Here is a 25760-nt window from a genome sequence, read left to right on the forward strand (position 1 = left end):
TAATGAAAAATTAGTGATGTTAATTTGAATACGGATGAAAATATTCTATCCAGTATGACAATTCTGTGAAAAAGTTCTCAATATTTACAAACAAGCGTTGGCAGCGCTGCATCCCTGATACAGTCTTTCTCCAGATCACTCCACAGGGCTGTGTTAAAATTTTAACTTTTAATATGGGACTAAACCACTAACATTTAACTATAAGTTTTCTCTAGCAATACTCATAACTAACATGAGTCAAGGTAGACTTCACGAAGCTAACCCTCTTTGAATACCGATTCCAGTCTCCATTGGAAATACTGTGGCCAGCCTCACGTAGGTTGCAATCATCCGCTCGCGGTCCTTAGCGGAACCTGATTGGCGCAGGTGCTTGTCAGTCACACAGTGGTCCTCAAAGCCTTGGTCTAAAAGAGACGCAGTGCTTTGACATCATCGCGGAGCGACAAAAGCGATCGAGGGAGGGGTGGGTTGTGAGCGCACTTTGGTGTTGGCGGGGGCAGCCTCAGAAAGTGTCATGGCTGCTGCCGCCGAGCTTAGTCGCCCGACCATCGGTGACAGGAGCCTGGAGCGGAGCTGCAGCCCCAGCCTCTCCCGAGACATAGTCTGTGAAGTCTTTCGCTCCTTGCAAAACCTGGCTGGACAAGTGAGTAATGTGCTGTGGGAGTAGGAGTCTGGGAACCAGCCTGCCCCTCCCCCCATCTTCCCTTGTATGGAGGCAGGGGGCACCGGAGGCCTGCAGGGTGTGGGACCCCGCTGGAGTCGCAGAGGCCGGGGGAGGAGCGTGGGCCGGGTAGCCTGTGGGCTGAATGAGGATGGCCGCGCGGGTAGATCATGACCGGTGACAGGCTAGATTTGCAGCTCTTCTCACCAAGAGTGAATGAGGCTAGTGTAAGTGAAAACGCGGCTTGGTTAGAAACAGGCTTGGAGAGAATGGATACGGAAGAGCTTCTCTGATGGTTTGGGAGGCGCCTGGAGCCTCTGGATCGTTTTTTCTTCCAGTTCATTCATTGTAGAAATTGATAGGTTCCTAGGGCCTGAGATTTCTGGAAAAGCGCTCTCCGCCTCTTTAGGGTGATTTGCTCTTATGAGTCACTTGCCTTTGTTTACTTTTTTCCTTCTGGCCGTAGCTTGCATCTCTTCCCCTTTAAAAGGAGTAGGAAAAGAAGAAGAATTAATCTAAACTGTTCCTAGCGTTAAGTTGGCTGAGTTACTCTTGGTCGGTACAGCTTGTATCACAACTTGTTTAACTCGTAATTCAACTATTTATTAGTTTAACTGGCTGGTAAATAGCTTTTGCAGAAATGTCATAATAAAATGGAGCTTAAATAAAGGTACTCCTTACGCTGAAGGCACTGTTTGCTGATGTAAATGCAAAGAAAATTTTAAATGAGAAACAGCTTGAAAATACGTTTATCTGCTTTCAAAAAGAAATCTTTAAAAATAAAAATCTTGGACTTAGGCATTTGTGTTGAAGATAAGGTAACTTCCTTTATGAAAATAGAGCGTTTGATTTATGAAAATTATTTTTAAAAGCCTTGGGTAGATGGTGAATCAGTCTTTTAAAAGGTTATTTCAGTATTTTAAAAAATTTCAGTGTTTGTCCTGACATACAAAGAGCATTGGTATTAGGTAAACATTCATTTTGGAGTAATGGGATGCTTATTAATAGAGAGTCAGCTAAAAGTTATAACTTTTAAACTCATTAGTTTGTCAAGGACTTAGAACTTTTATTTATTTATTTTTTAAGACTTAGGGTAATTATTTCAGTCTGAAGACTCAAGACCTGTAAATGGTTTAAAAGTTTGAGAACTTTCTGTGGCATGGACATTGGAACTTTTTTTAATATCAAGATGAAAAAAGTTGATACTCACCTATAGTTTACAAAAGTACCCCCCACACCACTGATGAGATACTTTTTAAAAACATTAATTTAAACCTATCTTTTGAAATAATTTGCATACTAAATTTTTAAAACTCATTTAAAATTTTTAAACATTCTGACATTCTGTAGGTAAAAATAGTGATATGGTTAAAATTTACTTATGTCACCTGTCAAAAATATTTAGAGTAAATATTTGGTTAGTTTTCATGACAGAGTAAAGGGACCATAAATAAGACTAAATAAGATTGTCAAAAAATAAGATTGTCTGATCAATTAAATGCTAGCCAATTAGGTGATACTCTTTATATCTTGAGATGTACTGTTAAAGATAATGAAAGCCAGAGTAGTATACTAATAAAATTGTTCCTGGTGGAAATAACTATTTCCTTTTGAAACAAGATTAAGGAATTTTTAAAAATCTATGTTGTAAAATGCCTAGTTCCTTCTACATAGTATCATTGTGTTATTAGCTCTCCTCAATAGGAAACATAAAATCAGATGTTAAAAAAATTTTTTTGTAGCCCAGACTTTGAATTTATTGAATACTGATTTTGCCTCTGGTTGCTGCGTTTTACCAAGCTGAAGAAATATTTATTGTTAACTTGGATTTTTGTATTAGTGTAATAAAGTTTTTACTGAAATGTGTATTTTAAATAGTCTGTATTAATGACAGACTAATACCTTTTTGACTGAATGGTTTACAAGTTCTATAGGTAAAAATGCACAGAATTCATATATTACTAATATGGAATTTGTTGAATAATAGTTGGATGTGTTGGGGATAGTTTTAAAGTTAATTTGTGACATTGTTACGTGGTTTCTTCAAAGACCAAATATCTTGCACTTGAAAGCTTACATAATTCTGCTAAATTGAAATGAGAATATGATCCAGACATTCAATTTAATTTCTGTAAGTTATTTTCTCTAGAAAATTTTATGCTTTGCTTTGGTTGAAGATTTGCCTGCATTATCCCCAAACTGTATTCATAAATTTGTTATAATCAACTATAGATTGTTTCAGAACTGTAAAAGTATAGTAATGGGTTACTTCCATGCCTAAGTTGTTGTCTAAGGAAACCTTTATAAGCATTAAAAAAATGAAATTAAGATTAATATGGTTATCTTAATATAAAACCTAAGTTAAAATAACAAACTAATTTTTGCCAGTGCATCCTACACAAAACTTATTTCTCTACACTTGTCTAATACGGACTTTAAATATTTCTGGTCAAAGGGTGGGAAATTTCTGTCATACGGCATTCATTCGGATAGTGCCTTTTGGGGAACTTTGGATCTCTTTCGGTACAGTGATTCATTTTTTTGTTTTATTATAACCATAGTTCATAAGATCTTAACTAATAGAACACTTGTCCTTATTTTGTATAAAACACAAAAAACATGACTAATTTTAAATAAATGATTTCTGAAAAAATAAGAGTTAACTTGATCCTGCGATGCAGGATATATGCCATAACACACGTGTCCCTAAAAATGTTTACAGTGATTCACTTTTATTCACTTGAAATACTAAAGATGGAGGCTTTCCCTCTGAAATGTTCACTCATCTTGATATTAATTTTATATTCAGGTTTGTGGTAGTTTTCTATGTATATTTTTATTGTAATAGGTCATACATAGCCAATTTATGAGAAATTTTCATATAATGAACTCTTATACTTTACTAGAAAATACTGTTTAGCAATGAGTCTGACCTTTCCATCTAGTCTCTGGCCATTTATTTCACTGTTGTGGAAAAGTATTTGTTTTTAAATTTCAGATTTCCACAGCTAAATAATAGTTTAAGTTTTATTTGAAGTAAACATGCTGCCATGTATCCACAGACTTTATAATATATATGAATATGAAAATGTATGAGTTGATTTTTAAATTTTTAAAAATAGGGTAAAATTGAAAACAATGAAAATGTGATTCGGAAGACATCAGAGGAATGATATATTTGTTACGTATTTATGTGCATATTTAACAAAAAGAAACACAGAAATTATGAAATCAGAATTTTCATCAATGTATCTCCCCCCTGTATTTAATGCTCTTAGCTAGAAACAGTAGGATTTTGAATAGGGCAAGCATTTGTTGGCCCCTATCCAAAAGTTTTTAGATACTGAATTATCAAAAAAGAAAGCCACATCTTTCCTGGATAGTTTTACCTGTGAGATGGTCCCATTACACAGACCCAAGAAAAGAATTAGAGAAGTCGTCTGCTTTTTTCTGAGAACTGGACCTTTCTTGCCTTTTTGGAGTGGTAACTAGGTAAACCACTTTTATGTATCATTAAAAACTTGAGAACTTTGAGCTAAATGGCATGTTATTCTATAGAAGTCTTATTTTTGTGACAATCCCATATGTACAGCTTAATCATGTAATTTTTGTGATATTGCTGGTTTGCCCCTTTGAAGCTTAACCTCAGAGATGATGTGGTGAAAATTACAATCGATTGGAACAAGCTCCAGAGCGTCTCGGCACTCCAGCCCGCTTTTCTATTTAGTGCACTTGAGCAACACGTTTTATATTTACAGGTAAATTTCTTGTTAAAAATGTTAACTCGATATTGAAACTAGAAATTAATTGTAGCCAAATTGTACACTGGAGTATCTGTAGGTTCTGTCTTAACACCTTATTAATACTGTTATTAATAAAAGGTTACTTCAGCCAGATTGGATCCAAATCTGTTAATTTCCATAGTGATCAGGACAGTTACAGGAATATAGCCGAATGGGCTGATGTGGGTGTGACGACTGAATGAATGCAATTCTATTCGATTCCAGACTTGCACTGAAAATTCAATACAGTTGCATCTATGGTGGGTTATAATTAAGCAATAAGACACGGCAGGTGTGTGTCATGCTATGATAATGATTCCATGCCTTGGGTGAGTTTGGAGGCTCATGGAGTGCTTTCAGTGGTTCAAGAAGTGGCATTATCCCAGCATGACACATCCTGGAGTGTCTATTGCAATTAAACAGTTTCAGCATAGTTTTTAAAAAGAAAGTAATTTCTGTGACATTAATGTCTCATATTAGTAAGTAGCCAGTCACTATTTTATCGTCTTAAGAGTTTGAAATAATTCATTCTTTATATTAAAAGCCAACACTGAATTGTTAATCTATAATAGTATTGCTGTTTTTTTTAATATTTCAGTTCAATAACCAAACACTATTATGACCTTGCTAGTTTCCAACTGAACATATTTGCAGTTATAATTGATACAAGGTTACAGTTTATCTCTAATCAAAGTATAAAATATGTCATAGAGGTTTGGATTGGTCAGTTTAGTGCCATTAAGATATCATAAGGATTCAGAAGAGTTTTTGGTATAGCAGACAACGGAAGTAAAATTATAGGTATGAAAAAATAATTGGAACTTTGACAAGTGTTGGCGTGTTTTGATTAGTGGAGTAGACAATTTTCAGCCCTCTATCAATTACTTTATGGGAAATGTTAACTGTTTCATGTTAAAAGTAATAGTTAACCATAGTTTTGAAGGGTGGAAGCAATGAGCTATAGGACTCAGTTGAGGCCTAATTTTATTTTGTGTGAGTGTGTTGGAGGGGATGGTAGTATAATTTACATGATAGAATAGAATTGTATTCCCCACTAGTATTGTAGGCATCTACCTCTTTCAGCTATGGCTCTTGGTAGTTTTTTTTCTTGTTCATTTTCTTTTCAAAAATTTAAATTCATGACCCAAGAAGATATCTTATCATATCAGGAAAAGCCTGAGTGTTCACTCAGCATAACACCTATATATTTCATGTCTATGCTCTCTCATTCACTTTGGCCAACTGCAGTTTCAAGTGGAGAAGCTCCAGTGATACAGTGCTAATGCAGGGCTTTGCTGAGTGAGAGCACTGGCTCTTGTGTTAAGGAGGAAAAATACTAAGCCTTAGTGTTCTGAGGAGGCATTTGAATGACATGTTAATTAAGTGGCATTGGTGCCAGAGGCTGAGGCTTTGATTTGGCACAAAATAAAAGATGAGTGACAGAATGATTCCCTCAAAGAAAATTTTAGATTTCCTCAGGTTTTCTTTCTCTTCTTTCCTTTTTTCTTTAAATAGATTTATAGCAAATGATATTGGTCACAATAATAGAGAACAGCAAAAACACTTACATGTGGTCAGATCTATGTATGATGCCAACCTTTTATATTTAGTTAATTGATACTGAATATTGCTTTTACTTAGCTGAAATTTATATAAATATGGTAAATGTGATTAATTTTGATCAGTTTGAACCTTAGCAGATGGAATTGTGTTTTTCTCAGCCTTTTTTAGCAAAACTTCAGCCTCTGATTAAAGAGGAGAATACAACTGTTGTTGAAGAAATAGGAAAAACAGAAACAGGGAACAAGAATGAAGTAAATGCCAACTTTCCCATTGGAGACCTGGAAGAGGAAGAAAAGCACAAAGACTGTGATTTAGGAGATGTGAAAAAGACACAGATCCATTTTGATTCAGAAGTAATTCAGATAAAGGCTGGAAAAGCAGAAGTAAGAAGTTGGGTTTTGGGGGGCCAGGGGAGTATTTTTTTAAAATTTTACTATGTTTGAACTAAGATGCAAATACTCATTGTTTGCAGATTGACAGACGGATATCTGCATTTATTGAAAGAAAGCAAGCTGAAATCAATGAAAACAACGTCAGGGAATTTTGCAATGTTATTGACTGTAATCAAGGTAACTACCTAGAAGAAGTTCATTTTTTTTAGGATTTTAATGATCTTTCTTTTTTTAAAAAAATGGATAACATTAAGAACACAGTTTAATTATTTCACAGGTTTATTTCGAAACTAAGCAGAATTTTCTTCTGTTTAATAATAGAGTGTATTGCAAAATTGTTTTCATTTTGGTTATACAGAAATCAGATGCTACTGTAAAAAAGCCAATGTTTACCACAGGTGAAGAGATTGTTTTAAAGTTCCTTTAGGAAATGAAGATAACGTATGGATGACAGGGTTGCTCAGTCACACTAGTAATAAGGAGCTGAGCTATACAAATTTTAAGTCTAAAGGTACTTATGAAATTATGATATTAATACATGAAGTTAAACTTAGTAAAGTTAATACTCCTCAAGAGGGAGCAGTTTTCTCACTACTCCTTAGCTGTTTGAAAGGTTTTATGTCATGATAAAACCAATTTGTCATCAAGACTGTGGTATCTTATGCTTCTTCCATTTCTTTCATACCATGCATACATTTGCTGTTTTTCATCAGAATTTCCTTTCCTCTTCACATGATGCTATAGTGTATTTACAGATCTGCAGGTATGCTGCAGAATACAAAATTGCAAAGCACTGGCATAGATCATATTCAGGCATCATAGTAATAATCAGAACAAGTAGTTCTTAGAAAAAATTATGGAGAAGCGTTCCTAATTGGGATGAGGCATTTTCTTGTTGCCTCTAACATCTCTTGACTAATTATTATGAATACTGAATTGTCAGATGAACCTAGAATTGACTCATACCACATTGGTGCACTGATTCTCTTCATAATGAAGTAATAACAGGCTCAAGGTGGGTCCTAAATTCAGCCTTTCCTATTATTAACATTATACATGCGTATCTCTAGATTTGATATATTTTACTGTTAGCTTTTCAGAACAGGTGCAGCAGTGGCAAAATCTCAGGTAGTGCAATCAAACTGCAAGCAACCCATGAGAAAGGGTTTGTTGAGGGAGCAAGCACATGTGTCACTAATGTTATTCCTCTGTTCTCCCTGCTAACTCTATTATTATAAACCACCAGGGGATAGAAATTGACAAGAATTGAAATGCTCAGCAGGATTCCTTGGCCCATTCAATCCCTTGCTGGCTTCCAAACAGTGCTGGGAAGAATTGCTGTGGAGAGTGACTAGCACTCATACATTCAATGTCTTCACACCACGCTGAATTTCTCTCTAATGGGTCAGTTAATCTATGTATTTGGAATATAGCTCTGGAATGGATGATAGCTTCTTTTTTAAAACCCTTAGCCCCGTGAAATGGTAGAAAGAGAATGGAGAGGTGATGGCCCTTTAAATATATTTTGAAGTTTCAAAAAGAAAAAGAAAATGACTCTTGTCTGGTATCAATATATAAAAGATAAGCAAATTTGGAATTTTATTCCCACAGTTTGTGTCAGCAGAACTATCTCAAGGAAATTTAGACTGGAAAAATTCAGATGTGTTGTAATGTGTTCCTTTCAGGACCTCTCGACCAAAATACATACAATAGGTTTTTTTTAAAGTCAGATTCCCTAGGGAAAAGAACTTTCTTTCAGTATCTCTTACCATCCATTTTTATTATAATCAAGGGGAATTTTATAGTAAATTTACTGCAGTACATGGTTTTACTTAACATCATTTTAAAAATTATTTTATGTTTATATATTAATATCATTCTAGCTTTCCCCCTAATTTATTTGTTGATATCTGACTTGAAAGAAATTATACTTTTCTGCTTAGGAAAAATTTGCAACAAATTTTCACATGGTATCCTTCTTAAAATTTCATTTTCTGAAAGGGATAGTCTAGAAAGATATAGCTAGCTTTTGTGTTTGGGGATTTTAAAAAAATGAGTATTGAAAATCTAGGCCAGTGTAAAAGTATGTGTTGTAGGTTTCAAGGTCTTTTTTTTGTGGTATTCTGAAATACAAAGTGTATTAAATGCATAATCTTTTATATTTGATGTTCCCTAATTAGGTCAGCAAGCAATGTCACAAATGCTGTATTTTTTATATTTCAGTAAAAATACTGAGCTTTGCTTATTTCTATGTTGAAATTGAATAATATCTCTTTAGATTAGACATTTTTAACTTTCTATAATATATAAAATTATTTTATCCAAAGACACAGATGGTCTTTCGGAATGTTGGTATTTGTTAAAAACTGAATGTTGAGGACTTTTCTGTATATAAATTGGACATTAGATAAGATTAGATGTTCTCTGATTATGAGTATGAGTAACATATGCATTATTGAAGGGTTATCAAAATGTACATTTGAAGTTAAGAATATACTTAAATTTATACTCATCTAAATTCTTTGTAGAAAATAGTTGTGCAAGAACTGATGCGATTTTTACTCCTTACCCTGGGTTTAAAAGTCATGTAAAAGGTAAGTATCCACCACATAGTTTCATCATTGACACAAACTTATTCTTAATTATAAACAAAATGGAATAGAAATCACTTTCCTATCTAAATTTTATTTATTTAAAAAAATCTTGCCTTTCTTCCTACTTGGGTTTGTGGTATGAAAAGAACATACAAAATACTATTAGGGAGAGAGAATTTATAAGTTTTGAAATGTAAATTTAATAGACTCAAAGTTTTTGAACTTAGTTTCTAGAGTTGTGAATACATATGGACCACAGACTAGATCTGAAGGAATTCAAGGGTCGGGTCATAAACCTAACAGCATGCTCCGAGATTGTGGTAATCAGGCTGTAGAAGAACGACTACAGAATATCGAGGCTCACTTGCGATTGCAAACAGGTAAGCAGAGTGCTTGGCAGTGTCCTGTAGTGTACCTTTGCAAGTGGTTAAAGAAATTCCAATTAATTTATTCACCAAATTTTCATTGAGGGCTTGTCATATACAAAACATTGTTCTGATTAGTAGAAAAATGAAGAAAGCATAGTCCCTGCTCCTAAGGAATTTACAGTTCATGTGGTGTGTTCCTCTTCCTCCCCTTACACTTCCATCAATTTCATGACTTAACCATGACCATCTTTCTCATTCTTATCACACACTGTGCTAGGTACAAAGTATTAAAAGGTCTGATCCTAGTCCTTTAAGATTTTCCAGTGAAGACAAGCATATAAATAAAGACATGCCATTGGGGAAGTGACTAACATTTATTAAGTGCCAGTCACTCTGAAAGTATTATACATATATCAATTCACTTAACATTTGACTACCTTGTGAGGTGTTGGTGTTGTTACCCTTGTCAGATAAAGAAACTGAAGTTCTGGGAACTCAAGCAGCATGCCCAATGTAGTAAGTGGAAACTAGAAATCAAACCTAGAACTTAACTGGCTATAAAGCCTCAGTATCCTTCCCCATTTAGTCATCAGATCCTGTCAGTTCTATCTTATAAATATCATTATGCCCAGAGGCACAAAATATGGTTCAGGGAATTTCTAAATCCAGTCTAGCTGGTGTATTTGTGGATGGAGGTAAAAGATAATGAGAATGAGTAAACCATTGAGGATGATAAGAGATTAGCATTCAAATTAATTCTCCCAGAACTAATTTAAACTGCAGCTGTATACTAGGATTGACTGGTTTATTAAATCTAATGGTATCAAGTAGCTAATTTTGAGAAGTACCTGTTGAATGCCTACTATACGCAAAGCACTGTTTTAGACAGGAGGGATACTGAGATGATGTAATCACAGTTCCTGGCCTCGAAGACTTCATGATCTATGGAAGAAAGATTAACAATGACAGGGGATGTTAAAGGGATTGTGAAGGAAGGATATGGTGGAGCTCAATGAGCCTCTTTGTGAAGAGATTCAGGCAGTGCTTTGTTGACCCAGTGAAGCTTGAACTGGTTCCTGAAAGGTACAGAGGTGCAGCAGAGGACATTTTAGGTAAAGGGAGCAGCAAGAGGAAAGTCAGATGAATAAGTTGTTCATTTTCCTTTAGTCAAGAGCAGGAAAAAACCAAGCTCCTAAAAATTAGAAGTTTTCATAAAAAAACATATTTCTAGAGTTTTTGTATTTAACAAGTTGATACTTTGGATGTGAATATTCTTAATTGCATAACGATGATCTAATGTATTTATTCATTCAGTACGTATTGAGTACCTGTGCAGTTTGTGAACTGATGCTTCCTAGGTTTGTGCAGTGCACAGGCCGCACAGCCATACCCAATGAACAAAACAAAACATTTTGCCTTCTTAGAGTTTATATTGTTAGAGTGGAGAAACAGGCAATATACAAGCAAAATATATAGAATGTCAGTGGGCTACGAGAAAAATAAGGCAGGGGGTGCTGGGTAGGGGGAGGTGGTAGCTCTGGTATTTTTTAAAGAGCAGTCAGAGAAGGCCTTACTGATACAGTAACTGTTGCGCCAAGACCTGAAGTTGGCAAGAGCTAGCCTTGTGAATACAGAGGTAGAGAGAACCACAAGGGCTAAAGTTGTAAGAGTACTTGGCCTAGTTGAATAACAGAAAAAAGGGATCAAATAGCTGAAATGGTATGTGGGGACAATGTCCAAATTGTATAGGACTTTGTAAACTACTGTAAAGGTTTTGGTTTTTAATGTGAGTGAGGTGTGAATGTGTTGGAAGGTTTTGAGCAGAGAACTAACACTATCTGAATTACATTTTTAAAGGATCATTGGCAGCTGTGTTGTGAACAGACTTTAGGGATGCAAGGCAGAATCAACGAGACCAATTTGGAGGTTATGATAATCCAGGGAGAGGTGGTGCTGAGGGATGGAAGAACTTGGGATATAATCATAGCCTTGAAATCTCAGTAACCTTAATTTTACCAATCCCCTCCCTAAAAAGTTAGTTAAGAATTATGGTAAAGTTCCTTTTTATAAAAAGTTCTTCTGAGTTAAAGGAGAAAAAATGGCATGTAAGAAGTTTAAATTGAAGAAAATATGACATATCGCAACCACTGAATTGTCAGTTGTCACTATGCATTTTTCTCCTCCTAAGTGTCAGAGTCTGTCAGAGATACAAGTTGTTCTGTATGGGAACTATTAAATACCTTATCAAATGAACTTAACATAAAACAACATGCCTAGCAACATAGGAGGCATAAATGTGGCTTGGGGAGAAGGGTGGTACAATAATATATCCCATAGTGTATAATATGAAAATGTTTGCTAAAGATTTCATTTTATTTTATTCCTGTTAATTTATTTTCTTAAGTTTAAATAGTTCCCATTCTTCTGCTTAAGTGTCTTTGCATGATATTTTAAGGATAAAACTGTAAGAAGAATTCTCCAATAATATCTGTTACTTTTAATGTATTTAGGTGGTCCAGTGCCAAGAGACATTTATCAGAGAATCAAAAAACTTGAGGACAGAATCCTTGAATTGGAAGGAATCTCTCCTGAATATTTTCAATCTGTAGTAAGTGTCTTTGCGAAAAAATAAATATTTTAGGATTCTTTATCATATAACAATTCACTCATAGATCTGCTGTGTGCAAAAAACTGTTTTAATAGTTCAGTGATGAATGAACATAGTTCTGAGTAAAGAATTACCTAGTTCTTTAAAGATTGAGATTTTTAATGTTGTATTATGGACATAATTTTTTTGAGGAGTTACATCATGGTACATTACCCAAATTCTCAAATTTAAGCCATTTTTTTGTGGCGTAATAAATGAGCTGGAATAGCCCTATTGCTCTGAACTTGCTGTCTTGTAAAACAGAGGCTTCTTCTGGGGTCTTACTCTCCATTATCTCTTCTGCCTCTCTAATCCCTCTCTCTGCAGACTTTCTGAAAGACTAGTCTTCATTTTTCTCCTTTTCCAAGAACATTAAAAAACAATCTGTGCTGATAAGTATTTTTGTCATATTAGCATGTTTCAGACAACTGATCCTGGGCTCGTTGTGTTATTTTCCTCCGTCTTCTGGGGTGATTATACATAACACCTGCCTTTTCTGGGGCTTTGTGTGTGTTTTAAAGCAACGCCATAGTCAAAAGAACTAAAGTAAAAGTGTACTAAATTTTTAATGAAATTTACTAAAACTCCTATTTCTGAAATATTATGTAAAATAACTCAATTAGCATGGATCATTATAAGTCACTGGTGAAAACAGGGTTATTTTAGGAATAACAGTGATCTTTCCAAAGTTTCAAATTGGTATTAGAGTAAGGTACAAAAAAGGAATATTTCCAGATGAAGAAGGTAAGTCAGATAACCAAAGTGAGCAGTGAATCTTAAAGCTCCGTAATTTAGAGAGTTTTAGTGATTTACTTCCCTCCAATATAAAATGAAGCTGATTAAAGTACTGAGGGCTGAAGCAAGGATTAAAGAAGTAATATCAGTCAGGCACCTAGCACACTGTGTAGCGCAAGGTAAAACCTCAGTAAACATGAGCATTTATTTAATTTCAGAAACCATTTAGAGGTAGCTGTATAAACATGGGTAAGTCATACAACTCCTCTGGCCTTCTCCTCTAATTTGAGATTTGTTGGTGGTTCCACGTAATTGCAAAGGACTTTCCATCTTGAGGATTTTCCTTAGCCTCTTCCTAGGAAACTTTATATTGTATGCCTTTTGCTACAGTAACACACAATAAGTTTTTCCCATTCAAACTGCCTTCATTAAGAAATCCTTAGGCAGGTTATTTTTTCTAGTTCAGTTTCATATCTTGTTAATATAATTCTTGTTAACAATAGAACTCATCTTAAAAGAGAGTATTATAGTATTACATACCTTCAGTGGATCTTGGCCCTTCAATCTTTCTTTCTTCTCTCTGATTCAGATTTTAAAAGCTTAACATATCTCTTACTAAATTTAATTAACAAAAGAACAACCCCTTCAAATCATAATCTTATTTTGGGGGATTCTTGATACATAGGATAGAATGTTTGATTAAAGAGGTAGAAATTTAAGGTTTACATGCTGTGGAAATTTTTGACCTGTGAATTTTGGGATGTGACTTGTGCAAATGGTAGAAGATTCATCTGATACTGTTCTATAAGATATGAAAAGGGAGAGACTAAAGAAGACAGTATTATCCTAGCTTAAATGTGAAATGCGGTCTTGAAACAAGGACATGACAGCGAGAATAGAAAAGATTAGTGCCATTGACAGAAGGAAAGAAAATTTGGCAAATATTGATAATTGATTGTATAGCAAGAATGAGTTCAGTCTTTGGTTGGAAAAATACTACTATCATTGGTAGAAATAAAATCTGGAGGAGGAGATATTTTGGGGAGGAAATGTGGACTTTGAGTCAGCAGGATATGCAGTTAGAAGTATCAGGTAAGCTTTTGAAGAGGTAGGTGGGACTTACACTTGATATAATCGGGAGAGACAATATAGACATGATAGATAGAATGGGTAAGAACAGTTGAGACTGTCAGAGGCCTGAGGTCTGAAACTAACTTCAGAGGCAGGAAGTGTTATAAATGTAAACAGGATTGGCCTGTATGTGTGGGGTTGTCACACTTGTAATAAAACTAGTGCTGTAAAAATTTTTTTTTCCAAATATATTAAACAACATATTTGATTAGAGGGGTCATTTCTGGATTAGTATTTGAAATGACATATCCAAGTTAATAGTGAGCTACAAGCACAAAACACTGAAATGTTTAAACAAACTGGTTTTGTCCTTAAGGCCTCTGAATATGTATGGCACAGACTCAAAGGCAAAGATTTTACACCCACCCTTCCATAACAGAGGAATGTCCCAGCTATAGGAGCTGCATTCCTTTCTCAGAATGGAACCAGCTCTAGAGCTGTCGTTGTGTGTGAGAGGAGAGTAATACACACCGGGCAGATGACATAGCACATTATTCACCACTCTTACTTTCCTCTTGCTGAGAGTACTCATAATGGCAATTGCATAATTCTACTTACATGTCTTTTCTGTAGACTCTTGAAGAATAGATTAGATATGTAGCACAGTCTTCTAGCTTCCAAAGGTAGGAAGTAAAGGAAAATTGAACCCATTAAATTTCCTAAAGATTGAACTTTCGTTAGAAATCAAATTTATGAAAAGTTTTTAAACGAAATGTATCTAATCCAGATTCACATGTAGGTAAAGCCTATACACAGTTGGATAGAGATTATTATGGGTAACCGTACAGCACAGCATATGAAAAGGGAAACAGAAAAACAATATAAATTATATTTGGTTCCTAAAAAAAACTAGCTTATGTAAAGTTCTTTTCATTTATGAAACAGACATAAAACTCCAAAAAAGTTAATGTATATAAAGCAGGAATTACAACAAAGATTAGTACTTGTTTAAACTTTTAATGTGGTAGTTCTAAAGATTTTTACCCTTCACATTCAACATGGGAAAATTTGGATGTACTAATGTTTTAAAAATTTTGAGTGCATTGCTTAACAGACCATTTAAAAGATACAATCTTTATGAGTATTTCCAGAGAATGAATTACTGATTTTTAAATTATGACCCTGGAAAACAGTAAGTATAACATTCTTCATGAGTATATTTCCATAGCACTTTGTTCATTTGATAGCATTTATCACTTACATGTTTACGTGTCTGTTTTTCACACTATATTTTCAGCCTCTGAAGGGCAGGAACTGTCTTGTTCATCTTTGAACACAGAATGTAGTAGGCATTACATAAATGTGCAAATGAATGGATAGGACTTGGCCGATAGTTAACTATTGGATTTTTAAAGGTATGTTGACTTTGTTTGAAAGCACTGATTAGATGGAATCATAACTCTAGTCCGTAATGGTTAAGTCCTGCTTCTAAAGGGAAGCATGGGGAGAAGGGAGCACTGAGTTAATTTTTTTGAGAAAGAGAAACCTTGAATGGGTTTCTGTCTGGTGGCATTGTGAAAGCGTGAGTTTGGAGTCAAAGTTCAGAAGCATATCATTGCCCACGCCAGGGAGAAATGAAGGTCTGAAATAGGGCAGTGGGACTAGAAGGGACGAAACATTTAAGGCACTCCCCCTGTCACTCTTGACAATCTGTTACCCTTTACACCTGATTAGAAGTAAGGAAAGGGGTTGGTCATGAAAGAGGTCTCCTTACCACTAAGTTTCCTCAGAGCATGGGTTTCTTTTAAGTCACTGAACCACTGATGTCCTATTCTGATACTTCTCACTTTGGTTTCATGATACATTAATCTGATTGCTCAATGACATGGAAACTGGCCATATTTTGCAGATTAAGCTGTTAGGAAAACAAGGGGAAGTGTGTTTTCATCTGTGTGTAAAAAGCCACCTCTTGGGAAGGTCGGAGACTGAGTGGTGACCAAATGAAACATTAAGCCCTTACCTGCCCGTAGGCCCCACCACAGTACCCTGCTCAGTTTGACAAAGGAAGAAGCATGTTTATATAGGCACTTCCATATTTAATTATTCCAGCACTTACCGATTTCCCACTTACTAGAAACTACTGATAAGAGGCATACCTCAGTATTCTTTGAAAACAGCTTTAAATCTCCATGATTGCAGATGTTCACAAGAAAATTTTACCGCCTATGTTGACAGTTTCTTTGTCAGATATACTAATGTACTAATATAATTTGCCATTCAAGGCCTTGTGGGTATGTGAAACTAAGAACAAAGTCAAGCAATAATTTATTAGATCAAGGTTTAAAAAAATGCACAGCAGTATGTTGGTGAAAATGTTATTAGCTTCAAGTAAGAGAAATTTATACTCAAACTGACTTAAACAGTATGGAAATAATCTTATAACACGGGAAGTTCAACAGTAATGCAGTCTTCAGGGTAAATTGATTTATTGGGCTAAATCATGACTGTCAAAGAACTGAGCTCTTTCCCCTCTCAGCTCTACTTGGTGCTGACTTTTTCCCCTGGCAGATGGTAAGATAGCTACCGTGCTTTCTGGTGTCCTGTCCAGACGACAGCAGTGTCCGGAAGAACTGCCTCCTAGATGGCTTTCTCTTAGAAGTGAGGAAGTTTTTTCCAGAAGCTCTTCCCTAATGCCCAGCTGACCTCTCCTCAATTGCTGGCCAGAATTGGGCCCTTGCCTGTTGTGGTCACTGGTGACCAGTGGGGCTGAACCAGTAGTCTCCCGAGTCACATAGACAGTGCCCATTATAGTCGGTCAAGGGTGTGTATGACTGTTTTCATCCTGCTGCTGGCTATTCCACATTCTGTTTCCCTCTGACTGTTGCTGCTTCACCTGTTCATTATCCTGGGATAGGAATGTTCTAAGAAAGGAAACTAAGGAGAAGATCCACAGAGCTCCTCTTAGCACAATCACTAAGCCTCAGTAGAAGGCGGAAATTAACGGCGAATGTATAGTTGTGTATAGCCAGGGACAAGCATGTTGTTCTGACATTACCACTTATACTTTTAATACCATCTTTGGAGGGCAACTTCCAAAGTAGAAAAAAGCAGGTGTCAGTTACAGATAGTGCTCAGTGAGTTTGTGGGCTTTATTTCTGCCAGGGTTCTCCTTATTTTGTTCACTCTTCTATAAAGAAAAATTATTTAGATTTTCTAAGTATTGATTACTTTTTTTTTTTACTTTTAATCTAGAACTTTTCTGGAAAAAGAAGAAAAGTTCAACCACCTCAAGTAAGTCACTATATTTTTATTTTGGTTTCTGAAATAGTTTAGTTTTATACCCTTCTTATTAATAAAAGTTTCTACTATGGTTGCTTTTAGGTCCTATCCTGGGATTTAGGACTGGAAAAAAAAGGGCAACATAAATTAATGTGTTATTTTAAGGAATGATGCAGAAGGATCAAATAACTATTAAATCTATCCAGATGTTAACTGTAGAAGAAAGTATCAATTACAAAATGCTGAAAAAAAATAAATGTTCAATTTAAATCTCATCTGCTTTCCTTCTGCAGACACTGCTAATTAGCATCTAAGTCAAAAAAGGTGTCTGGCAAAGTTGACTTTAGTCTACCCCTGTTCACAGTACTACTGTATTAATTGAATCTTAAAAATTTTATGTTTATCCAATATTACCATTTCAATATTTAATAAATTATTTTTTACAGGTTACACTCCACTTAGTTATTATAAAATATTGGTTATATTCCATGTGTGGTGCAGTATATCAATGTAGCTTATTTCATACATAGAAGGCTGTACCTGAGGCTCCCACTCATATCTTGCACCTTCCCTCTCCCCACTGGTAGTTCGTTCTCTTTATAAGTCTGTTTCTTTTTTGTTATATTCACTAGTTTTATTTTCTTAGATTCCACATATAAGTGGTGTCATACAGCAGCTGTCTTTTTCTGTCTGACTTATTCCACTTAGCATAGTACCCTCCAGATCCATCTGTATTGTTGCAAATGGCAAAATTTCATTCCTTTATTGTGGCTTATTTTTGTATTTGTCGCAGATCTAGTGCAAAGGTCTGGAGGAGGCTAGAGCATGGGGATTGTAGGAACTGAGGCGGCTGCTTTGCTCTCTGGGATTTGGACTTCCTCTGTGGCTCCTCTCTTGGTGCCCAGAGCTCAACTCTAAGCTGCAGTGTGGAGTGGACATGCTGGGGCACTCATGTTGGGAGACAAACCACTGTGTTCCTGAGTGCTCTGATAGTGGCCACCTCCTTCCCACCCCGATCTACTCTTGGCACCCTTTTCTGTTTCTGCATAGCTGAACCAAGTCTTTTCCCAGTGTTTGGTTGGCCCAGATCTCGCAGGCTGTGGTATGAAGTGAACAAGGCTGCTGGTGTTCACCCCTTTAGATTGAGAGGTCTAGCAAGGCAGCATCTGCCAGTGCAAGGCTCTCTGCACCCTGATTATTGGGAAGCCAGCACAAGTGCTCCTCCCCATAGAGTCTAGGCTTCACCAGCCCTTCTGTCTGTCGCAGTGGATTTCCCAGCAGGCGTGGGGGCCTGCCGCCCCTGTGCAGGACCCCAGGACTGGAATTCCCAGATTATGGCTTAGCCTGCTTGCTCCCTCCCCAGTGCCAGCGTTCCTCCCTTGGAAACCTTCTCTTCCTTACATATCCATCCCAGGGGCACAAGTCCTGACCTGATGTTTGGTTTTTTTGTCTTACCTGGTTTCGTAGAGATCTTTCTTGCAGCTTTGGTTGTATAATTCTGCCATTTCCAGTGAATTTTCTATGATAGTTGTTCCACATGTATATTTTGATTGTTTGCAGAGGTGAGCTCCATATCCTTCACAGTCTTGATCCCCTTCTATTTTTAATTGTAAAACTTTGAAATTTGAGTGTCAATTTTTTTTTTTTTAGATTAACTGCAATCAACTACCTTGGGTATCAAAAGAGAATTCCCAGTTATTTTAAGCAATTAAACTAAAATGTATTTTTTTTTTTTTACTATTGATTATGAGAATAGGCAGTTGACCCTTTCAAAGTATAAAAGGTTCAAGATAGCTTAGTCATTAGAAAATCCAAAGTAAGAAATACTTAAGCTTTGTTATTTTATGTCTTTAAATTACAGCATAGTGAACATATATGGTTCAATTTAAAAATTATTCTCATGAGAAAAAAAGTTATTTACCATGTTTTTGGATATTTTCTGTATTTATAGTACATTTAGTACTTTACCTGCATCAAAAGTCTTACTCAGCAATTTGTGTTATTGTTTACAGCAGAACTATTCACTGGCTGAACTTGATGAGAAAATTAGTGCCCTCAAACAAGCTCTGCTCAGAAAATCAAGAGAAACAGAATCCATGGCGACACGTCACCTTCCATGAAAAACTCCCCTCATTGTTCTCATTGTCATTTTATTTTTTTAGATATGTGTGTGTAACTTACATATCCATTTAATTAATTGCAATGTTTTTATTAATAGTAGACTTACCTCTGAAATCAAGGTTTATTTTCATGTGAGTCCACTTTGTAGCAAGCAGTCTTTAAATATTCCAGTATACTTTAAGATAGTTAATGCGTTGAAAGTAGCATTGTTGGAATTTATTCCCTTCTGTTTTAAAGGAGGTATTTTGAAAATTGAAAACCTTAATTAGAAAGTACATCTTTGTGTGTATGTGTGTTTATCACAGAAAGGAAGATTTATTTTGAATAGTGATGTTTAAGACTTTATATTTTTAATGTTGATGTTAACCAGTTTTAGTTTAAAACAGTAATTTGTACATAATAGGCATTCAATAAAAGTTTGAAATGAATTTTTAAGTGCATGTATTCTTTTCCAAGTGTCAGTTTAATCTAAATAAATAGATCATACCTTTTAGTGGCTTCCCAGGTGGTGCAGTGGTAAAGAATCCGACAGTCAATGCAGGAGGCTCAAGAAAGGTGGGTTCCATCCCTGGGTTGGGAAGATCCCCTGGAGAAGGAAATGGCAACCCACTGCACTATTCTTGCCTAGAAAATCCCATGGACAGAGGAGCCTGGCGGGCTACAGTTCATGTGGTCTCAGAGAGTCAGACATAACTAAGCACAGCACACACACATACCTTTTATCCTCTTATTGACTATGTGACCTTAAGCAAGTTACTTCATCTCTCACTGGGCCTTAATTTCCTTATCTGTAAAGTGTTAGAATATATCCTACATTTGTAATGAACAATAGTTGAGAGATGCATGTACAGCTTTTGAACCTGTCTGGCATAAACGAAGTGCCTAGTAAATGTTATTACTGTTGACTAAAACTAAGTCTTTGGAAAGTAGTTAAGATGTTACAACTTACACAGTCCCTTTTCCTTGAGTGCCTTCCCTCTTTGGACTGCCCCAGTTTTATATTAGGCAGTACATATATTTCCATAGTTGCAAATTAAACATTTAAATGCCCACATACCTATGATCAATTAATCAATGACACAGGAGGCAAGAATATACAGTGGAGAAAAGCCAGTCTCTTCAAGTGAAACTGGGACATTTCCTCATAGAGTATACAAAAATAAAAATGGTTAAAAGGGCTAAATATAAGACATGAAACCATAAAACTCTGAGAACATAGGCAAAACAGTCTTTAACATAAGTCATAGCAATATTTTCTTGGATCAATCTCCCAACACAAGAGAAATAAAAGCAGAAACAAACAAATTGACCCTAATTAAACTTATAAGTTTTTGCATAGCAAAGAAAACCAGCAACAAAAAGACAACATATGGAAAGGGAGAAGACATTTGCAAAATGATGTGACTGACAAGGGGTTAATACTCAAAATATCTAAACTGCTCATAGAACTCTTATCAAAATATCCAGTCAAAAAATGGGTAAGCAACTTGAACAGACATTTTTCTGAAGAAGGCAGATAGCCAACAGGTGCATGAAAAGATACTCAACATTGTTATTTCTTAACTAATTATTAGCGAAATGCAAATCAGAACCACAGTGCGATAACTCGCCTGTCGGAATGGCTGTCATTAAAAACACAAATACTGGAGAGGCTGTGGAGAAAAGAGAACCTTCATACACTGTTGTTTGGAATGTAAATTGGTGTGGTACTGTGGAGGTTCCTTAAAAAAACTAAAAATAGAACTACCATGTGATCCTGTAACTCCTCTCCTGGGCATATATCCAGAGAAAACACACCAAAAAAGATACACGCAGCCTAGTGTTTACAGCAGCATTATATACAATAGCCAAGAAATGGAGCAGCCTAGGTGCCCATCAACATATTAGCTGAAGGCGATGTGTACATATACAGTGGAATATTACTTAGCCCTAAGAAAATGGAGTAACTGCCATTTGCAGCAACATTAGTAGACCTAGAGAATATTATGCTCAGTGAAGTCAAACACAAATACTTATAATATCACTAATGTGAAATATAAAATAAATAAATAAATGAATATATACAAAACAAACAGACTCACGGACCTAGAAAACAAACCTGCAGTTATCAAAGGTGAGAGGGATGTGAGAAGGGACAATTTAAGGATATGGGATTAACAATAGATGGGAACTACTATGTGTAAAACAGAGAAGCAATAAGGATAAGTTCCCTGTACAGCACGGAAACTAGACCCATTATCTTGTAATAACCTATAATGAAATATAATGTGCAGATGATTACTATTCTGTACACCCAGAACACAATGTTGTAAATCCACTATACTTCAGTTAAAAAAAATTTTTTTTAAAGCAGCTATACTCAAGGAGCAGATATTTCACTCAAGAATCGTTTGGTTGTAAGAATCAGAAATCTACCTAAAAAAGCTTGTAAAGCAAAGTTATTAAAAAGGATCAGAAATACGGAATTTATTGCAGGAAGTATAGCTCGACATTGTGGCATCCAGAAAGTCACCAGCGGATTCGTTCATCTCCTTCGCTGTGTCTCTATCTGCCTCTGGCTCTGTCTGGTTCTGTCTCTGTCTCTGCCCTCCTTGCTCTCTGCTCTCCCTCTCCGTCTCTTGCCCTCTGTCTTCCTCCTCCTCATTCCTTTTCTCTTACTCATAACCACCCATGCATCTGTTTTATTCTCTGTGAACTGGTTCCCCTGAAGGCCTCTTCATTTCTGCTTCCTCACACGGGTGACCTGTTAGCCCTGTCCCCATGACCTTTGAATTTCCATGATACACGTTCTGGACCCAGCTCTGTAGAACCTCACAGTTCCATGGACCGCCGCTTGCTTACCTGTCTCTGTGTTTCCTAACTTTAAGTCCTTTAGAGGCTGAATGTCAGTGTGATCAGGGGTCTCAGTCAGTTGTGGCCCGTCGATGGAGCAGGACCTCTTCATAGGAATATGCCATGTACACATGACCTTGCACCACCGTTTGTGGAAGCCTTGAAAATGGGATCACCTGGTTAAAAAAAAAGGAGGGCTTTAAAAGCATTCACAAGAACTGCACGTGGATGAGCTGTTTCCACTAATGTCTATAATCTTGCCTAATGTGATCCAGTATTACAGGAGCAGCGACAAATGCCTGCCCTTCAGTCGCTATCTGGTGTTCATAATCACCATCCTGCCAGAATGACCACCTCTGGGTTTATTGGCACGTTTTATTACCATTACATCAGCAATACAATAGGAGAAACCTCAATGAAAAGGATCAGTTAAAAAAGGAGGATGACTTAAGAGGTGGGGAAGAAACTTAGAAAACAGGATCATATACTGATCACTGGTCTGCCCCTAAAATAAATAACCCAAATCTGTTTCTTGGCTCTTAGCAAAGTAAGTTCCTAACTCACACCTGCCAGTCCTAGGATCTGGCCATTAGAAGGATTTCCTTTTTCAATTGTCCTTCAGACCTGCTCTTCAGAAGGACATTAGAGAGTCCTCCTCTCTCCAGTAAGTATTGTCTGGTGCCAGCATGCTTTTCTACTTGAGTTGGAGCCTCTAGAAGAGGCCAGGATGCACTGTGTTGGTATGAGTTGGTATAACTGCTTAAGACTGCAGTTCTGGTGGTAACTGCCCAGTATGTTAGTGGGTTTTCATTCATTGTCTTTCTTGAGTGTGTCACTGACTGATAGGTGATGCCAGGAATTTCTGAGGGGAATAGGGGGTGGAGTAAGCTTGCTCCCTTCATCACCAGGCCACCTAATGACCATTCCTTCAGGACTTTTGTTATTCAGCTCTTCTTAGACCCCATTATTCTTAATGGCTCTGTCCTCAAGAGAATAAAGGAGCAAAAGTGACCTGAAAGAGGACTGTAGGACAGGAAGCACTTCTTCCGTAGTCTACCCTTAAAACCCCCTCCACAGTTACATTCCAGTCTAGGGACATGTTTTACTAGAGACTGGGAACTGGGGACTGTGGGGGTGATAGGCAAGCTCATCCTGTGGAAAAAGGCTAAGCTTCCTCAACCAGTCTAGCTATTGCTAGCTATCGTCCTTTCAACTGCCAGGCTCTCGAGCCATGAGTTTTTCCAAATTAATGAATAATATCTGGATCTTATCTTCAACAATCTAAGCAGAAAAGAATATGAAATATAGATACATAATTACCTGCTTTTTCAAATCTACTTTTAGCCAAACAACCTGGGACTGAGAACTCCTTGCCACTGACTTTTACGTCCATAGGGAATTACATTCCCACATTTCAACATCCGAGAACTTATATCTGAGGCTTTGACTTTAGTGACATGAGGCTTGGGCTCAAGAGATTTGGGGCAGTTGTTTAGGTATCTCGCAACCTCTTACCTCTACGCCACCCGATTTCTATGGGACTGGGAAATCTCTGCCCCCATGCTTTTACCCCACCCCTCTGCCTCCACTCCACAGACAGTTCTACATTTTTCACTCAGAGCCTAATACAATCCTATTCCTGGCACTGATTTCTGTTTTAGGGATTTCGTTGTTTCCAAGAAACAGAAAACCAATTCTGACTTAAGTAAAGGGTGTTGTTATAAAGAATGTGAATAATTCAAATTGCAGGAAGTTGACGCAGGATTGTCACCCTCTCTCCCTCACAGGGGCCTGTTATCTGGATTCTGCATACCTGCCTGTTTTGCTCCGTTTGAAGTTTGCCTTCAAAAATGTCTTTGCAATCTGGTTTTGCTCGAGACTTTGAGCTCCATGGTGCTGTTAGTTTTGACCCAGTCCTTTGGTTCTGGTGTCCTGAGTTTGTTTCTTACGAGTCAAAACCTGGAAAAAAAAAAAAAAGGAGTTCACATTCTCAAGTTGGTCAGCTATCCACCCTGGACCAATTTTCTTTGGTTTGAGTATTAGGATCTCCAAGAACAAACACACTGGCCAAGCCTTATGTGGAAAGAAAATATGGACTCAGAACTCTGCCCCTGTGATCTCTGCCACATTATAAAGTTTTTAGCTCTTTAAGATACACTTCTTATCCTGTAACTTTAACTGAAAACATTTTATGATTGTTAACCCTAGAGATACTAGTTGGGATCACTAGACAAAACTGTAGCTTTTTGTTTTCTTTTGAGCATCTATTTGTAAGGATTGATATTTCATGACTTTTAGTTTTTCTTAATTTTTCTCCCAGGGATAAAGAGAAAGTTTATTTTTTATAAAGAGGATACAATCCATTATATCTTTCAGTCCCCATGAGAATCCATTGGACCCTTTTATTACTCTAAGATACATTATGGGATCTCAGTGATTTAATTTTATTCAATTTTTCTTACATGGTTTGAAATATTTTACTTTTTCATTATCTCAGGAATTATTTGTTACCAATCAATTATTCCCATGTAACTATTTTACAATAAATGATGATGACTATTACATCATCCTTAGTTTCCATATTGTATTTCCCCCAATATTAACATCTTTTAAGAAGATATAAAATTCTAGAAAGATACCATCTTTTGAGGGTTTTTTTTTTCTTTTTTTAAAGGCCTTCAATGAATCCAGTTGAGAGTTTAGATGAGATTGGGCACATTTAGGGTGGTATGGCCTAGACCACAGTTTAGAGTTTAGAATATTTCATTTTGACTATAATGACAAATATGACTAGGAGAAAATCAACAGAGGAATCTTCACAGTTATTAAGAGAATCAGAGGTGGATGCAAAGAGACAGAGGGTTATCTAGATCCTAATGATGTTGATGAAAGTGATCACTGAGGCAAAACCTCAGACTATGAGCCTTCAGGTACATATTCTAAATAAGTTTTCTCAAACTCAAGAATGGATGACTGAATCAGATATTTCTAAGAACAACAAGGAAGGAAATATGGTATTCTCATCCACTTACTCAACAGGAAGGGCTTCATTATGCAATAATTTAAGACAAGGACTTGGAGCATCTAATTTTGCTAAGTGGATAGTTTGGAAGTATTCGTCCACCATTTTTGATGTTTAGCCACCAAAATTTACTTGATATAGTTCCCAGGTGAAAAATGCTAAACACAGACACAGACTTCATTTTCTTGGGCTCCAAAATCACTGGATGGTGACTGCAGCCATGAAATTAAAAGACGCTTGCTCCTTGGAAAAAAAGCTATGACAAACCCAGACAGATTATTAATCCTGCATATTAAAAAGCAAAGACATCACTTTGCTGATAAAGGTCCATATAGTTAAAGCTATGGTTTTTCCAGTAGTCATGTACAGATGTGAGAGTTGGCATAAAAAAAGCTGAGCACCAAAGAATTAATGCTTTCGAATTGTGGTGCTGGAGAAGACTGTTGAGAGTCCCTTGGACAACAAGATCAAACCAGTCAATTCTAAAGGAAATAAACCCTGAATACTCATTGGAAGGACTGGTGCTGAATCTAAAGCTCTAATACTTTGGCCACCTGATGCAAAGAGCTGACTCATTGGAAAAGACTCTGATGCTGGGAAACATTGAGGGCAGGAGAAGGGGGCGACAGAAAACAGAGGATGAGATGGTTGGATGGCATCATCGACTCCATGGACATGAGTCTGAGCAAACTC

At 36.5% G+C, this 25760-nt stretch overlaps 1 protein-coding gene across 5 annotated transcripts; it reads left to right on the forward strand.

The window, feature by feature from the left end:
- The first annotated feature begins 413 nt into the window (after positions 1-413).
- On the forward strand, positions 414-19641 carry LOC122455140 (MAP3K12 binding inhibitory protein 1). 5 transcript variants are annotated; one of them, XR_006273596.1, is made up of 10 exons: positions 414-643; positions 4300-4419; positions 6165-6389; positions 6479-6575; positions 8927-8992; positions 9220-9372; positions 11871-11968; positions 15111-15228; positions 17066-17104; positions 19105-19146. XR_006273596.1 is itself a non-coding variant. In XM_043490054.1 (9 exons), the coding sequence occupies exons 1-9, from the start codon at positions 515-517 to the stop codon at positions 19210-19212; spliced, it is 1032 nt and encodes a 343-aa protein (XP_043345989.1). In that variant the 5' UTR covers positions 416-514; the 3' UTR covers positions 19213-19641. The 5 variants fall into 5 exon arrangements, 3 of the variants coding, with proteins under 3 accessions (XP_043345990.1, XP_043345989.1, XP_043345988.1); XR_006273597.1 differs by having other exon boundaries at positions 19108-19146; XM_043490054.1 differs by lacking the exon at positions 15111-15228 and having other exon boundaries at positions 416-643; positions 19108-19641.
- The last annotated feature ends 6119 nt before the right edge of the window (positions 19642-25760 follow it).

Source organism: Cervus canadensis, chromosome 17 (genome assembly GCF_019320065.1).
Source record: "Cervus canadensis isolate Bull #8, Minnesota chromosome 17, ASM1932006v1, whole genome shotgun sequence".
Classification (NCBI taxonomy): domain Eukaryota; kingdom Metazoa; phylum Chordata; class Mammalia; order Artiodactyla; family Cervidae; genus Cervus; species Cervus canadensis.